The sequence below is a fragment of the Mesoplodon densirostris genome, chromosome 11 (assembly GCF_025265405.1).
Source record: "Mesoplodon densirostris isolate mMesDen1 chromosome 11, mMesDen1 primary haplotype, whole genome shotgun sequence".
NCBI classification, from domain to species: domain Eukaryota; kingdom Metazoa; phylum Chordata; class Mammalia; order Artiodactyla; family Ziphiidae; genus Mesoplodon; species Mesoplodon densirostris.
In genome coordinates this window covers 13,400,218-13,415,735 of record NC_082671.1, presented here as the reverse complement: position 1 = coordinate 13,415,735, position 15,518 = coordinate 13,400,218, and the positions used below count along the sequence as shown (strand labels likewise).

The window sequence follows — 15,518 nt, the reverse complement described above, 5'->3', positions numbered from 1 at the left end:
AGGAGTAACATAAATGGTATCTTAAAAGTCTAATACCAATCATAATTAATGCCTAGCAAAAACAGATTTGAAAGACTTAAACTTTAGAGAAGTACTGAAGACTTCTAACCAGCTGATAGGAAAAAGTAGTAATGTTTGAAAGGCCCTATGAAAAGCTGATTTCACCCGCTATTCTGAGCTAAACTATACTGCGTGAGAGAGTCTGACACTAAGAGAGCTCTTAGTAGTAACTTAAGGGAAATGACTGTGTAAGCCAAAGAAACCACTTCCGACAGCTGTATGTCAAGACTCTGGCAGATCAATAGGGCAGAAGTAACCAAAGTTACAGCAGATGCTGTTGAGAGTGGCAGAACCTCTGGTGCCTCAGACGATCCCAAACTGAGCGAGCTCGTGCACCTCCAAGAGGCTGAATGCCTCCCAAGGACAGATCACCGTGATATCTGCAAGGGAAAAAAGAAGAACTTATAAGCCAATCTCACCCCTAGGAGAGCCTCTTCTGCTCAAAAGGGCATCCTTCAGGCTGAGACCCCCCACCCCTCCCTTCCATATGCTGTCCAGATGACCGGGAAGTTGTCTAGAATGGCCCTTCATCCCAGGAAGGATCAGACCAGTTGCTTAATCCTCTGCAGGGCTCTGATTCCCCCAGAACAGGCTCCCAAGGTATTTGTGTTGGTTTTATTCTGCATCCTTTTTGGGGAGATGATCCAAGGCTTTTGACTGGGACTATCCTGTGGGAGTGTAGCTCTCTGATCACACAGAGTCTCACAAAACCACTAAAGAGGGAACAGAGGTGGAATTCTAGTTAGGCCAAGGGTTAAAGTGAGAAATAGGGGCACTTTAAATTCCCATGGTCTGGAAATCCAGTCTCCTTACTCCTTACCAATCCAGATGTGTTCCTTGGGCTTCTCTGACTGCTCTTAAGCTCCTTTACATTCTGAAATGCCTATATCCCACTGCATACTGAGAGGTGATCTCAAAGCATCATCTCATCCAGTCTCTTGCATCAGCAATAAGATATTATTGTTCCCGAATTACAGGGAAGCTGGCTGATACCCAGAGTGATTAAACACCCAGCAAAAAAATCACACAGTTGTAGAGACTGGACTAGAACCAGATCAAAGACTTCAGAATTTCCATCAGTATAAACCTTTTGCCACTATTCCAAATCTGTTGGCAGAGTTAAGGATATATTCCAGAGTCAAAAGTGAATTTGCTGGTCTTATACACACCTGGCCAAAATAGAGAAGCACTTGATTTAAAAGAGTAGCATATGAGGTTTATAGAAGTGGCTAGAAATTCTATTTGAGATCCGAGGAGTGGCATTAGACAAGAAAAAGTAGATATACTGAGAGTTGCCCGGAAAGGACACTGATTGCTATGAGTGCCACCATTTATCAAAAGTGTATTGGATGAGCTGGAGACATGTGGCTACACAAAAACCTGCACAAGGAAGTTTATAGCAGCTTTATTCATAATTGCCAAAACTTGGAAGCAATCAAGATGCTTATCAATAGGATAAATAAACTGTGAGACAACCATATAATGAAATATTCAGTGATAAAAAGAAATGCACTATCAAACCATGTAAAGACATGGCTTGAGCTTAGATAAATATTACTAAGTGAAAGAACTCATACTATATGATTCCAACTGTAGGACCATCTGGAAAAGGTAAAACTATAGAGACAATAAAAAGATTAGTGCTTGTCAGAAGTTTATGGGGAGAAAGGGATGAACAGGTAGAGCACAAGAGATTTGGGGGGCTAGTGATGGTATTCTGAAAGAACCTGTAATGGTGGATACAGGATATTGTGCATTTGTCAAAACTCATGGAACTGGACAACACAAAGAATGAACAAGCTATTTCAGTTAATAACAATGTATTAATATTGGTTCATGAAGTATAACAAATGCCCCACAATAATGCAAGATGTTAATAATAAGGGAAACGATGTACAGGGGGAGGAAGGTGGCAGAGGGGGTCTATAGGAACTCTGTACTTTCTGTTTAATTTTCCTATAAACCTAAAAATGCTCTAAAAAATAACGTCTATTAATTTTTTTTTCTTTTTTTTTTTTTTTTTTTTGGTACGCAGGCCTCTCACTGTTGTGGCCTCTCCTGGAGCACAGGCTCCGGACGCACAGGCTCAGTGGCCATGGCTCACGGGCCCAGCCCCTCCGCGGCATGTGGGATCTTCCCGGACCGGGGCATGAACCCATGTCCCCTGAATTGGCAAGCAGACTCTCAACCACTGCGCCACCAGGGAAGCCCCACGTCTATTAATTTTTAAAAGGACATGCTTCCCTGCTGGAGCAGTGGTTGGGAGTCCGCCTGCAGGTGCAGGGGACATGGGTTCGAGCCCCGGTCTGGGAGGACACCACATGCCGTGGAGCAACTGGGCCCCTGCACCACAACTGTTGGGCCTGAGCTCTGGAGCCCACGAGCCACGACTGCTGAGCACACGCCCCTAGAGGCCAAGCTCCACAATGGGAGAGGCCACCGCAGTGAGAAGCCCGCGCACCCCGGCGAGGAGCAGTCCCTGCTCTCCGCAGCTAGAGAGATCCCGTGTGAAGCAGCAGAGACCCAGTGCAGCCAAAAATAAATAAATAGAATAAATAATTTTTTTAAAGGATATGCAGTAATTTGCATGCATTAGCCAACAAATAAAAATTCTAGCCAATTAAAAAGTGTTGTACCGGATACTTTCAGTGCAGCCAAAAATAAATAAATAGAATAAATAATTTTTTAAAAAAGGATATGCAGTAATTTGCATGCATTAGCCAACAAATAAAAATTCTAGCCAATTAAAAAATATTGTGCAGGATACTTTCAGTATGTAGGGCCCTGTTCTGGATGCCAGAGGATGTGTGAAAAAAGGAAGTAGGTGAGGGAGTGGTTGGCCCTGTAGAGTGAAAAGGCTTTCCTGGCCCCACCCTTGTTTCCAGTACCTCACTCTGTGGCCTCAGATTGTCACTTAATTCCTCTATGTCTCAGATTTCTCTTCTGAAAAATAAAGTTGGTCTAGACTCACTCTAAGAATCCTTCTACTGTGAAAGACTACAATTCATCATTGTAAGCCCTCAAGAGTATTTAACAAAACACGAAGATTTATTAAACTTTGGGGCAAGTCTGATTTCTTTTAGAGTTATAGCCTCTGGACACACACATACTTATTTAGGAAGTTAAATTAACACCCCACTTTTCTAGGTCTTTAACGAATCTGCTGCCTTAGGTATTTCTGGTAACTTTCAACTGCCCCATGTGGGCTGAAGTAGAAAAAAAGGTGAAAGTCCAAGGGTAAAATTCACTGAAATCTTTGGGTGGCTCACCTGTTCCTAGTCCTTCCATGCCCGGAATGTCATCTCCAAACCTGTGGAAAAAAATGCAAGAGAAATTAGCTGATATCGGAGCCAAAGGATCCTGTAATAAGTCATGTGAAGAGTTTCCTGATTCAAAGAGAAAGAAGGAGAAGTTTAAGTTTTTGTATTTGAGAAATCCCTTCTGTCTGCATTGAGCTGGGGCAAAGGAAATGGCACTCAGGCAGGTTTTAGACAATGTGTCCCAGAGAAGGGATAGTTTCCCCTCTGTAAAAATTTAACTCAAGACAATTGAGAGCCAGAAAAAAAAAAAAAAAGAGATCAGTGGGGCAATTTAGTCAAGCTCCACTTTTTAAAATAGAAATTGGAATGAGAAAGCAATATGAAAGTCATTAAAATGATTAATTTATCCATTTGTTTAGTTTATCCAAAAGTACATAGTAAGCATCTACTATGTCCCTGTGTTAGCCCCTGGGAGTTAAGGAAAAAAACAAACACACAAATTTTCTCTGAGGGATCTCAGTCTCAGGGAACAGATGACAAGAAATAAGTGTAATATAAAATAACACAAGTTACCATCGCTGAATGTACAAAATGCAAACATGGAAGTAATGATGTTTGTCTAAGGGAGTCAGCAATGCCTTTCAGAAGAAATTAACATGAGTGTGTGTTGAAAATAAACAAGATTTTGCCAAGAAGAGAAAGAGGAAAACAAAGAACTGAAGAGAGATTTGAAGCCATAAAAATAAATGGTATGTTCTAGAAGTGGCCAGTGTTTCTGTGTTCCAGATTAAAACACAGGTTACATCAACGGAGAGTGGTCAAGAAAAGTCTGAAAGGTCAAGTCGAAGGTCACTGTGAAGTTTCCATTTTCCATGTTAATTCTGGCTGTAGATCTGGGAGCTGACAGAGAAAGGATTCCAGGACTGAAAACATGATTCAGCAAAGATTCTGTTAGATAGGAAAACAGAGGGTGGGGTTGGAAATGTTTATAAGTCTATTTAATATTGTGAGCATTAATTTCTTAAAACCAAAGCACTCTTTTTTTTTATAGATCTTTATTGGAGTGTAATTGGTTTACAATACTGTGTTAGTTTCTGTTGTACAACAAAGTGAATCAGCCATATGGAGGGAAAAAAACAATAGAAAGTCTTCTCTTTAATCTTGGTCTTACCCTTTCACACCTTTCTTAGGAGGCTTGCTCTTGAACTGACGAGTCTGCCTCTGCTTGAACTTGGGGGGTCCTTTGCGTGGGGTGGTGGGACCTTGGTTTGAAGTTGGAGGGGCCAAAGTAGAATTGTCACTCATTCTGCTGGTCCCTGGGGGGCTGATGGTTTTCTTTCAGGCTCCTTAGACAGTAAGAGAAAAAAAGAAGACCCTTCAAGGTATGAGAACTATTACTTATTAGACCCGGACAATAAACTGGAGGTAGGGAGAAAAGCACCTTGATAAAGAAGCTCAGTATCTTGTGTTGACACCAAAAGGGAGAAGTTATCTTTTAAAGGGATTTTTAAGAGAATGTGGTATAAATCAAGGGAGGCGCTCAGTAGAGTGGGATATAAACTGGCAACTGATAGAGTTCAAAAATCTGGGTGGATTTGTTGCTCCAATAAATCTGCCACTAACTTTCTATGTGAATTTATTATAATGATGTCCTTCTGTTTGATCACCAGTTCTACCATCTATAAAGGAAGAGAAATGAACTAAAGAATATCTATAGTCTTTGCAGCACTGAAAAATTCTTTAAGCTTTACATATTTTTCCATCTAGCTGTAAAATAACCTGACTCTGAATGTTTACTGACACATTTTTTATGGTCTTTTTTCTTTATGGTCCTTATTTTATTTACTTCTCATGTGATCCAGAGAATTCTATCCTAGCTCTGGGGATGACAGTGTAGTAGTCTGGATAGGGGAAACTCTGAACCTGGTATACTGACACCATGGAAGTGTTCAATACATCCCAATACACGCACACACAAACACAAACACACAGAAGACAGTGTGGGGTGATTAAGTAGTAAGTGTGTGCTTTAACTCCACATCCAGATATAGTTTTCTAGCCACCTATTTCTCAGAAATCTTCAACATTTTCTCCTATCTAAATCAAGGAGCTATCCAATATAATTTTCCCAGACTTTCATTTTAGCTACAAAAATGTACATAGTCATTCTTCAAGTACAAATAAAAGGACATAACAAATTTTTATTACGTGCGACAATAACATGTAATAACAAATTAGCATGATTTATGCTAAGCTAAAGAATTTTTTTTTTTTTTTTTTTTTTTTTTTTTTTTTGCGGTACGCGGGCCTCTCACTGTTGTGGCCTCTCCCGTTGCGGAGCACAGGCCCCGGATGCGCAGGCTCAGCGGCCATGGCTCACGGGCCCAGCCGCTCCGCGGCATGTGGGATCTTCCCGGACCAGGGCACGAACCCGTGTCCCCTGCCTCGGCAGGTGGACTCTCAACCACTGCGCCACCAGGGAAGCCCCTTTGTTCATTTCTGTAGCCTCAGAACCTACAACAGTACCCGGCCCATAGTAGGTATGCCATCTACATATTTGTCAGATGAGTGAATAAATAAATAAAGAGAACTAATACTTTGAACCTTGGGTCCTGAGATCCTGACCCTGTGACCTTCTCCGTCAAACCATAGGTAAAGCATCAGCTGATCTTCACCTCATAAAGCCCTCAGTGGCTTTAGAAAATACGCTGCCAGCTCCTCTATTCCCTGAATCCAGTTCTTGTGCTGCGGGCCCTCTCCCGTCCTGGTAAACAGGCAAAGTTTGTGCCTCTCCCAAGTGTGGTTGGGACCATGGGAATGGCTAGGCAGGCCGCCGAGAGCAGCATTACTCTCTGACTGGGCCACCAGTAGCTGACACATCCCAGCTCTGCCAAAGCCACAGAGGAAAATTAGAGAATTTCCCTCAGATCAAGCTTTTGGACTTACCAATTCTTTCAAAGCAGTAAAAAACTACAAACTTTCCTTTGTTTAATCTAGAGAGCCTACTAGGCTTAGGATCACCACATTTAGCAAATAAAAATACAGTAAGACCAGTTAAATTTGAATTTCAGCTATACAACAAATGATTTTTTTTCTAGTATAAATATATCCCAAATATTTCATGGTATGTACTTATACTTAGAAACTTGTCTTGTTGTTGTTTATCTGAAATTCAAATTTATCTAGGCATCTTCTATGTTATCTGGCAACTCTAACTGGGATCCTACTATGTTAGATCCAAAGTCTATAATGTGAGGGTCTAAGGTAACCTTAATCAGTCAAATCACCCTTTAGGGGGCAAAACAGTGTAAAGAGTAGATGCTTTAGAATCAAATAGAAATAATCTCAAATTCCTGCTCCACAAAACTGTTTATGTGACCTTGGATAAGTTGCATAACCTCTCTAGGTCTCACTCCATCTATAAAATGAATCAAATAATATCTTCTTTTTAGGGTAATGGGGAAAATAAGAGGGAATAATGTAGAGTGTTTGGTGAAAAATACTCAAAAAGGTGTAACCTTTTTATAGTAGACCTTCTGACAGACAAGGAAGCCCTGCAAACAAATTTATGGTTTCGACATAGGTTCACCTGGACTCCCACACCCCTTCCTCCAGGCCATCCGCTGAAGGGTCCTTGTCAAGCACCAGAGAGGTACTTGCTACCTGCACTTGCTGGGTAATCCTCTGCATCCTTCAAATGCCCCAACTATTAACTTATTTTTGCTCTCAAAATTCTGTCTTAAGACGACTTCTTTGGATTCCTTTGACAACCCTAACAGCAACCCCAAAGAACTTAAATTTCTTCTATGTACCCCTGATTACACTTCCCCTTTTCTCTGGTGAGTTTCTTTTGCATGTTTATATAATTCTGAAATTGCAGTTGCAAGTTTCTCTAGGCTTGGATCGAGTTCCTGTCTAATTCCAAGTGTGATAGGTTACATAAAAGAATTGTCCTTGGAAAGGGTTATGTAACAGTTGCCTGGCTAATCCCTGAATCCTCATGGCCCTCAGGATTTGCACTATGAATAATAACTGTCTTTACATTTATTGTGCATTTCGAGCACAATATTTCATTTTTGAGTACCTAGGACACTCAACCAATCCCTAGGGTGTTTTTTGTCATAGATTTACCCTCCAGTTTTCCCTGGAATATCTTTGGGATGAGCAGAACAAATATGACCTTGTCCTGCCTTGGAAATCAGTCCTGTCGGCCACAGGTATCACCTACAGCTGAACTTATCCTGACCACGCTTTCCTAAGAACTCCAAGGGCATCCCTGGAAGCTGAAAAATCCTGAACCTAGTATCACACTTGATTTTAGCTGCAAGCAGAGGTTTCACATTTTTGCCTCCCAAAGTGCCAAGTAATTCATTCCTTTGTGAGACAGAATGTTTTCCCTGTTTTTAAAACAGTTAGCCCTTCCACTTTTGAAAATTACAAGCTGTTCCTCTGCAGAAAGTGGATGCAGCAATGTAAGATTTCAAGGCATAGGTTTGAGGGAACTGAGGTTACTGTGGCCTTAGACCCAAGGCAGCAGAGCTCAGCTGTAGGAAGCTACAGATGATGCTCCATAAATTCCAGCTAAGGAAGGACAGTTTCTGAAGGTTCTTGAGTCAGGTTCTCTAACGCTACTATGATCGCCCTAGGTTTCGAGTTCCCTCTTTCTCAGCAAAGATATGGGCAGATAGACGGTTCCCTTGTTGATGGATGAGGATGGGGAGAATATAGGCGAAGGAGCAATTTCCTCCAATGATGTGGTTGGACCTATAAACATAACCCAGGGTCCTGCTGAGGCAGAGAGACTCTAATAATTTGGAGAGCCAAGGAAGACCCAAACCAAAGCCATAAGAAAAACAAAAACAAAAATCCAGCAAGTACCTTGCTTCAGCTAGGAGCAAACAAACATTTTAACCTCGGAGGGAGATGGTTTAGTACACCTGTGCTGCACTGTGGTCATTCCCCCACTGGTTCTGGGATCCTCATCCTCATGCTCCCACATCAGCCTCTTGGTGCCTGGACTAAGTTTTCAAGCACACCCTGGGAGTAAAGAGCTGTGTGCTCTGTGGTCATTTAGTGCCCCAGATCCCTCCTTTCCCAGAAAACTGTTTGCTATGGAGCCACCAAAAGGGAGGGTCAGTTTTGGGTTGCTTCTAAGTGAATTTAGTAATCAAGCTTTGCAATGACCTTGTAATAATCAAATTTCACTTATTAGCTTGTCACATGGCATTATAAGGAAGTTTGGGTGTATTTCCTCCATGATTTCTCCCATTTCCATCCCCAGCCCTGGTCCAGGCCCACAGGTTCAGCGTGTTCTTTTCTTCCATTTCTTTGTTTTAGAGCCAAATCGAACCCCCCTCCCCCCGCAAACAAAAGCCCTTTGATTATATCCTGCTTAAACTCTCCAGAAGTTGAGAAATACTCACAGAGCTGAGTGTTTCTCCGATGAGCTGTCCAGTTGCCTTCTTCACAGTAGATGAATAAAGGACCTTTGCATCCTGATTTATCTCTCTGTAATACCCTCATGCTACCTAAGCGCATCATCATAGGCTTAGGAGCATCTGCCCAGGTGCAAAGAAGCTGGAAGAGTGTGGGGTGAGACTGGGACAGGCTTTTCTGTTAATTGGATGTTCTTACAAACTGACTTGGGCTCTCTCCTGTCCATAAATAGGTATTGAATTCACAAACACACACAAAGTGTTGATTTCCAAGGGGAGACTTGCAGATTGTAGTTCAATATCTTTTTTCCTTCCCCATTGTTACCTTTAGTCCTTACCCCCCCCATTCTTCCCTTTTCCTGACACACACAAGCCCTTGCATACTGTCTCTCTCTCTCCTCTCTCTTTCTGTCACACACACACACACACACATATACACACACAGATGATCACATAATTCTCACAGTGTCCCCTGCTTCATTGGAGACATTGATCGTGTGAGCAGTGTCATTGAGAAATACCAGTATCTCTCCCTAATCGGTGTTATATGCATTTTCTCAGACAGATGAAACCACAAATCAGGAATAACCTAAAATTCAGTGATACGTGACAGAGAAAGAGCACAAGTGATAGCTGGGAACTCTTAACTGATGATATTTATTTGAGAATTGATTGCTGGATCTTTCGCACCAAACACTTCAGGGTGTAGGGTCCAGACTACAATCCCCTTCAGTGGGACACTTGACACCCATCTTCCAATTGCATTGAGCCACTAATATGAATTTGTACATCACTTTATACAGTTTTGAATAGACCTTAACTCATATGCCAGCATCATTAAGCTCTTTTGACAAATTTGTCATAAAGAAATGAAATATTTTATTCAAGATTGCATATAAAGTGAGTAGGGGAGCCAGGAGCAACGCCCAACCCTGCAAATATCTTGTTTATTCAGCTATCTTTCTACTCCACTACAGCAAAGCAGACCTGGACTGAGATGCCTGTGTTGCTGGTTACTCTCATGCATTGCTAGTGAACTACAGTGCGCTTCTCTAAATTGTTACTTATAAGAGAATTGTACTCCATGAGATTATAGAGAAAGAAGATCAATTTATCCTTTCTAGGCAGGGAATGATTCTTAACCTGAAGCCCCAAGCAGATTACATAGGCAGCTAACCAGTTTAAGGGTTATTTTCAGTAATCTTCCCCTTGGTATTTACCAAAATTAGAGGAATTCTGAAGACAGCAAACACCTTGCAGAGGCAGCAGGGTGTTTTGTCTCTGGATGGGTCTTTCCACTCCCTCCTTTGTCTCCATTATTTTTCACATCTTTCTCTACTCCTACACACCAGACCCATGGATGTCTTGATGCTTATCTGTCAAACCCTCCCACATTCTCCATTTCTTTGGTGAAGGACAGAGGTCTTCTCATCAGAAACAGTGGAAGCCAGAAGGAAGGGGAACATTTTTCACATCCTGAAAGAAAAGAATTGTCAACTCTGAATTCTATTATCAAGTGAATTGATCTTTCAGGAATGAAGAGGAAATAAAGACATCCTCAGACAAAGGAAGATTAAAAGAACCTGTCATCAAAATACCCTAAAAGAATAATAAAGGAAATTCTTGAAACAGAAAGGAAATGACAGAAGAAGAAACTGTTGAACATCTAGAAAGAAACAACGATGACAAGAGTAAAAGTATGGGATACAAGGAGGAGTATGAAAGACAAGGAACACAGTCAGCTTCAGCAAGGCTATGTGGAGAATGAAACATTGTTCAAGACCCTGCAGTTCTAAAGACCTGGTCACCTGGTATCTTCAGGAGGTGCATCGTGTTTCCCTGTTCCAAGTGGCTGCTCTTTCTGCTCTGCCTCCACTACTTCTATTGAGTCTTAGAGGATTGGAGTAGACTAGCCAGTCAATCAACACCTCCTGCCTCTGTTGGACAGAGTTCTTCTACCAGGTCACTCCATTGGTCATTGCCTTGCCTAGTGTGGTGAACTTTTGGTCAGTTATCTATCTCAGATCTTATCAATCAGGTAATAGGGTCACACAGCTATAAACAAGGTGATCAATAACCAAGTAATTTCCTGGAGGAAGCTGGGGGGGGGCCTGGATTTCACAGACAAAAGAAACAAAGCCAGCAGGAACCTTGCTGGGGGGAAAAATATAGAAGATTTATAGATGGATGGAGTGACATAAATGTAATAACATTATTTAATAGATGAATATTAAACACATTTTGCTAAGTGAAAGAATCCAAAGTCAAAAGACTCTAGACTGTCTGATTTTATTTATGATGTTCTCAAAAAGGCAAAACTATAGGGCTGGAGAACAGATTGGTGGCTGCCAGGGGTTGAGAGGAGGAGTTGACTATAAAGGGAAATGAAAGGAATTTTTGAAGGGTTATGGAATGATTTGGTATCTAGATCATAGTGGTGGATATACAACTCTATGCATTTGGCCAAACCTATAGAATTGTACACCACAGAGAGTGAGTCTTCCTATATGTCCATTTTAAATCTAAATATCATAAAATACTTTTAAAAAAATAATCTTTGTTCCATAGCTCTATAATCCTTGGCTCTTAATCCTTTCTGATGGATGGGAAAGTCTTGTTAATTATATATAGGGAAAGAGTTAAAGGGCAGGTACTAAGTAATTAGAAAGTAATTAAGATTTTATCTGTCCTATAAGCTGCTTACACAAGTGCTAATCTCTAATCTTTCTTTAGTGTTTCTTAAAATACCATTGAGTCGGAAGACACACGTCAAAAACGCATCTCCTCCACATTTTGAATCTACTAGACTGAGCTTCCCCCTCTACTAATGCACAGTGGACCCTAGAGAGGAACACTCTAAATGTGAAGGAGGAATGCACAAGGCCAGTCCCTCCTTCCCTTAACACCCTACCATGCTAAGGGATTCTCCAGAACAACGTTATTAATCTTGAAACAATAACTTCGTTAAAAATACAATATTCTCTTTCAGAAAATAGAAAGAAAGGTAGACTTCCCCACTCATTTTATGAGGCCAGTTTTACCCTCATGAGTTTTTTAAATTATTTTTATGTAAGATTCAGGTGTAAGAATTATAGTTTAACATCTGTATACACTACAAAGTGATCACCACAAGTCTAGTTATCTAGTTACCATCTATCACCATACAAGTGACCCCTTCACCCTTTCCCACATGAAACTTTTCACACCAAAATCAAACAAAAACAGTAAAAAGGAAAAATACAGACCAATATCGCCCATGAATTTAGATGTAAAATTCCTTAAAATATTAGCATATCCAATACAGCAATATATAAAAATACTAATACATCAAGACCAAGTGGGATTTATTCCATATATGCAAGATTTGTTCAATATTCAAAACTCAATCAACATAATTCACTATATCAACAGACTAAAGAAGAAAATTTCTATGATCATACTAACTGATGCAGAAAAACCATTTCACAAAATCTGGCAGCCATTCATAATAAAAACTCTCAAAAAACTAGAAATAGAGGGAAACTAATAAAGACCATCTACAAAAACCCTACAGTTACATCATATTTAATTATGAAAGGCTGAATGCTTTCTCTTTAAGCTCGGGAACAAGTCAAGGACGTCTGCTCTCATCACTTTTATTAACACGGTACTGAAAGTTCTGGCCAGTGCAATCAGGCATAAAATAATAGAAACCACAAAGACTGGAAACAAAGGAAGAAAACTGTTTCTATGCACAGATGACATGATTAGAAAATCCTAAGGACTCTATATTTTAAAACCTTCCTAAAACTAATAAGTGAGTTCAGCAATGGGAGATCTCATCCATTTACATAATTAAACCAGTGTTTCTCAAACTTTAAGTTTACCTACAGAGTTTTTTTAAAACAACTTCCTGGCCCCAACCCCTGAGATTCTGATACAATAGTTCTGAAACCAGGCCTAAGAATTTGCATTTCTAACAAATTCCTGGGTGATGCTGATCTGCTGATCCTCAGACCACACTTTGGGTAACCTGGTTTAAACTACTGCCCGTAGCCTGATGAAGTGTAAATCATTAAGGTTGAAATCCAGTTTTATACATCACACCTACTGTCTGAAATCACTTCCTAGAAATGACCCAGTGTCTTTCAAACTCAATACTCAACATGTCCAAACTCAAGTCATTACTCCCCCAATACCTCTATTCATTCCTTTGTGTTCTCTATCTCAGCTGGTATTCCTACCAAGGACCCACTCATCCAAGCAAGAAACCCATAAGTCATCTGTGATTCCTCCCTCCTCCTCACTCTCATCCTTCACATCTCATTCATCACTGAGCCATGCCAATTGCACCTAAATCTTTCTCGAATCTGATCACCTCTGTCTCTAGTTCAGGCCTAAACAGTCTCCAAACTGGTTTTGTTCTCATCGAATCCATCTACACAGCTACCAGAGTAAACTGCAAAGGAAAACACAAATCGATCCTGTCCCTCCTTCACTTTCAATGGCTCTGATCACGGACAGGATCAAGGCCAAGCTCCTTGTTTACATAGTGTAAGGGGTCCACTGTGACCTGGACCTGCACCTACCCCGTTCGAGGCATGCTTCTCCTCCTTATGTAATGTGCACTTTGAGGTCCAGCCACCCTGAGCTGCTTCCTTGTAATCCCCTGCACGTACCACATTATTTTAGGATGCCACTCCTTTGCTCATGTTTCCGCTTTCCTTAAATGCCTTCTCCTCCCCTTCCAACCCTCCCCATGTCAACAACCCAACACCTACTATCCTTTGAGATTGAGCATTGTAGTCACTTCCTCCAAGAAGCCTTCTTTGATATCTTTAGTGCTCTCATAATACCCCATGTATATTACTTTTCTTAAGCTCACAAAAAGTTTTCCATTTGTTTTTTTCTGTTTTCCCTCATTACATCGTTGGCAACTAGGACTAGCTGCACAGATCTAGTTCTGTGTCTTGTTTATCTCTGTACCTGTGCACAGGTTGTGGCATGGTGTGGACTGGGAAAGATAAAGGGTTTGTGGAATTAAGAAATGAGTCTTTATGCCAAGGCTATGGAACCCTGAATAATGTAGTTAAAATGTCATATATATGAAAGAAAGGAAGAAAAAGAAAGGTTGGTCTCATTGATCCCTGCAAACACGTGACCATACTCATCCTCATCCTTCCCCAAGGCAATATTCTCACCACAGGAAGGAGATGGAATCAGGGGTAGAATGTAGGTAATTCTGTCTAGTTTAGATAGATACACTTCTACTAAAGAACTTCAATTCTGGCATGATTTGGTCAAGTCTTACACTGGGTATTCCAAAGACTACAAGTTATGTAAAACACAGACCTTTCCTCCTGCAATGGGTATTTGGGTGGAGAAATGAGACTAATATTCATAAAATAATCACTAAATAATACATGGCAGTGTTTACTAAGGTAGTAAACTATATTTGTATAAACAGTGCACACTCTAGGGGTTCAGAAAAAAATTACACACTTGTTTTGGATCAGCAGTGGAAAGGTTCAACAAAAGAGGTAATATTGGATATGCATGCAGGGTGATTATAAGCATTGAGATGAAAATGACTCTTTTCTAGTTATTCTAACATTTGCTCTGCAGTAATAAGGATCAGAATGTGATGGTGGTGATGATTTTCTTAGGCTGGACCATTTATTGAGCACTTACTCTGAAGTAGGGATGCTGCTATATGATTTCTCACACATTATTTCCAACCCTCCAGCAACGCTGAAGTTTGGTATCAGCCTTCTTTTACAGAAGAGAAAACTAAGGCTCAGAGGAGTGAAACCATTGTCCTAAGGATACAAGGACAGGAAGACACAGAGGCAGGACATCTGCCTGAACTGCAGCTCTCCCCTCCACCCCAGGTGCTGTTTGGGCCTCAAGGACACATTGCAGAATGACTAGCTCTTGGGGCAGAAAGTCTTCCCTGAGAGTTTATTTTCCCTATTTGTAGCCTCCAAGAAATATGTCTGTGCAGGTGGGTGGAGACAATGGTGAGATGCAAATCCCACATCTCTTTGAGGACTGAAGTTGAAGAGTTCCTTTGAGTTGTCTGTCGACTGAAGAAAATTTGCGCAGCCTAAAATTTGTGAGTTAAATTTTATCTGGGGATCTTACTGAGGACTCTAGGCTGGGAGTCAGCCTCTCACATAGCTCTGAGGAACTGCTCCGAAGAGGTAAAAGCTCTGGTTCAAAATGACAGCTCCTACCACTCTGTGACTCTCTCAGAACTTGTCACTGGCAGAGAGAAATTTCATCCCTGCAAGGGAGATGAGCCCTCTGAATTGCCGTTCTTCTTCTCTGTTTAATATAAAAGCACCAGGCCAAAAGAGAAGACTCCCTAAGAACAAGTTCAGTCCTCAGACTCAGATCCTGATGACACCTCTGAAGGCAAGAAGCCGTTAGACCCCAGGCCCTGTGCTATGACCTAGCAGTGCATGGTCTACTTTGGGGGGAAGGGAGGGAAATACAACATTCAAGTTTTTACTCCATCGAATGATGAGAGAATAATGCTAGTTTTGAGCTCAGACAATTTTGGGTCATGATGGATGTATTTAGAGTTGATGCTGGTGATTTCTGCAATGTCAATAGCATTTTCACCAACACTGTGAACTTCTCTTCTCCTGGCTTAAACATCCTTAGTTTCTTCAGTAATTATTCTGATAGTTTCTAGAATTTTCCCTCTGGTCAGCCCTCCTCCACTTCCCCACCAAGCTTGTTGGTCTCATCTAGAATGTATGTAGTTAGCCAACATTTT

The 15,518-nt window shown here is 41.0% G+C and overlaps 1 protein-coding gene across 1 annotated transcript; it reads right to left on the bottom strand.

The window, feature by feature from the left end:
* Nucleotides 1-363: 363 nt before the first annotated feature.
* Nucleotides 364-4,625, bottom strand: PDE6H (phosphodiesterase 6H). Its single transcript, XM_060113874.1, has 3 exons — nucleotides 4,492-4,625; nucleotides 3,330-3,370; nucleotides 364-440 (listed from the first exon to the last, which is right to left on the bottom strand). The coding sequence occupies exons 1-3, from the start codon at nucleotides 4,623-4,625 to the stop codon at nucleotides 364-366; spliced, it is 252 nt and encodes an 83-aa protein (XP_059969857.1).
* Nucleotides 4,626-15,518: the final 10,893 nt, after the last annotated feature.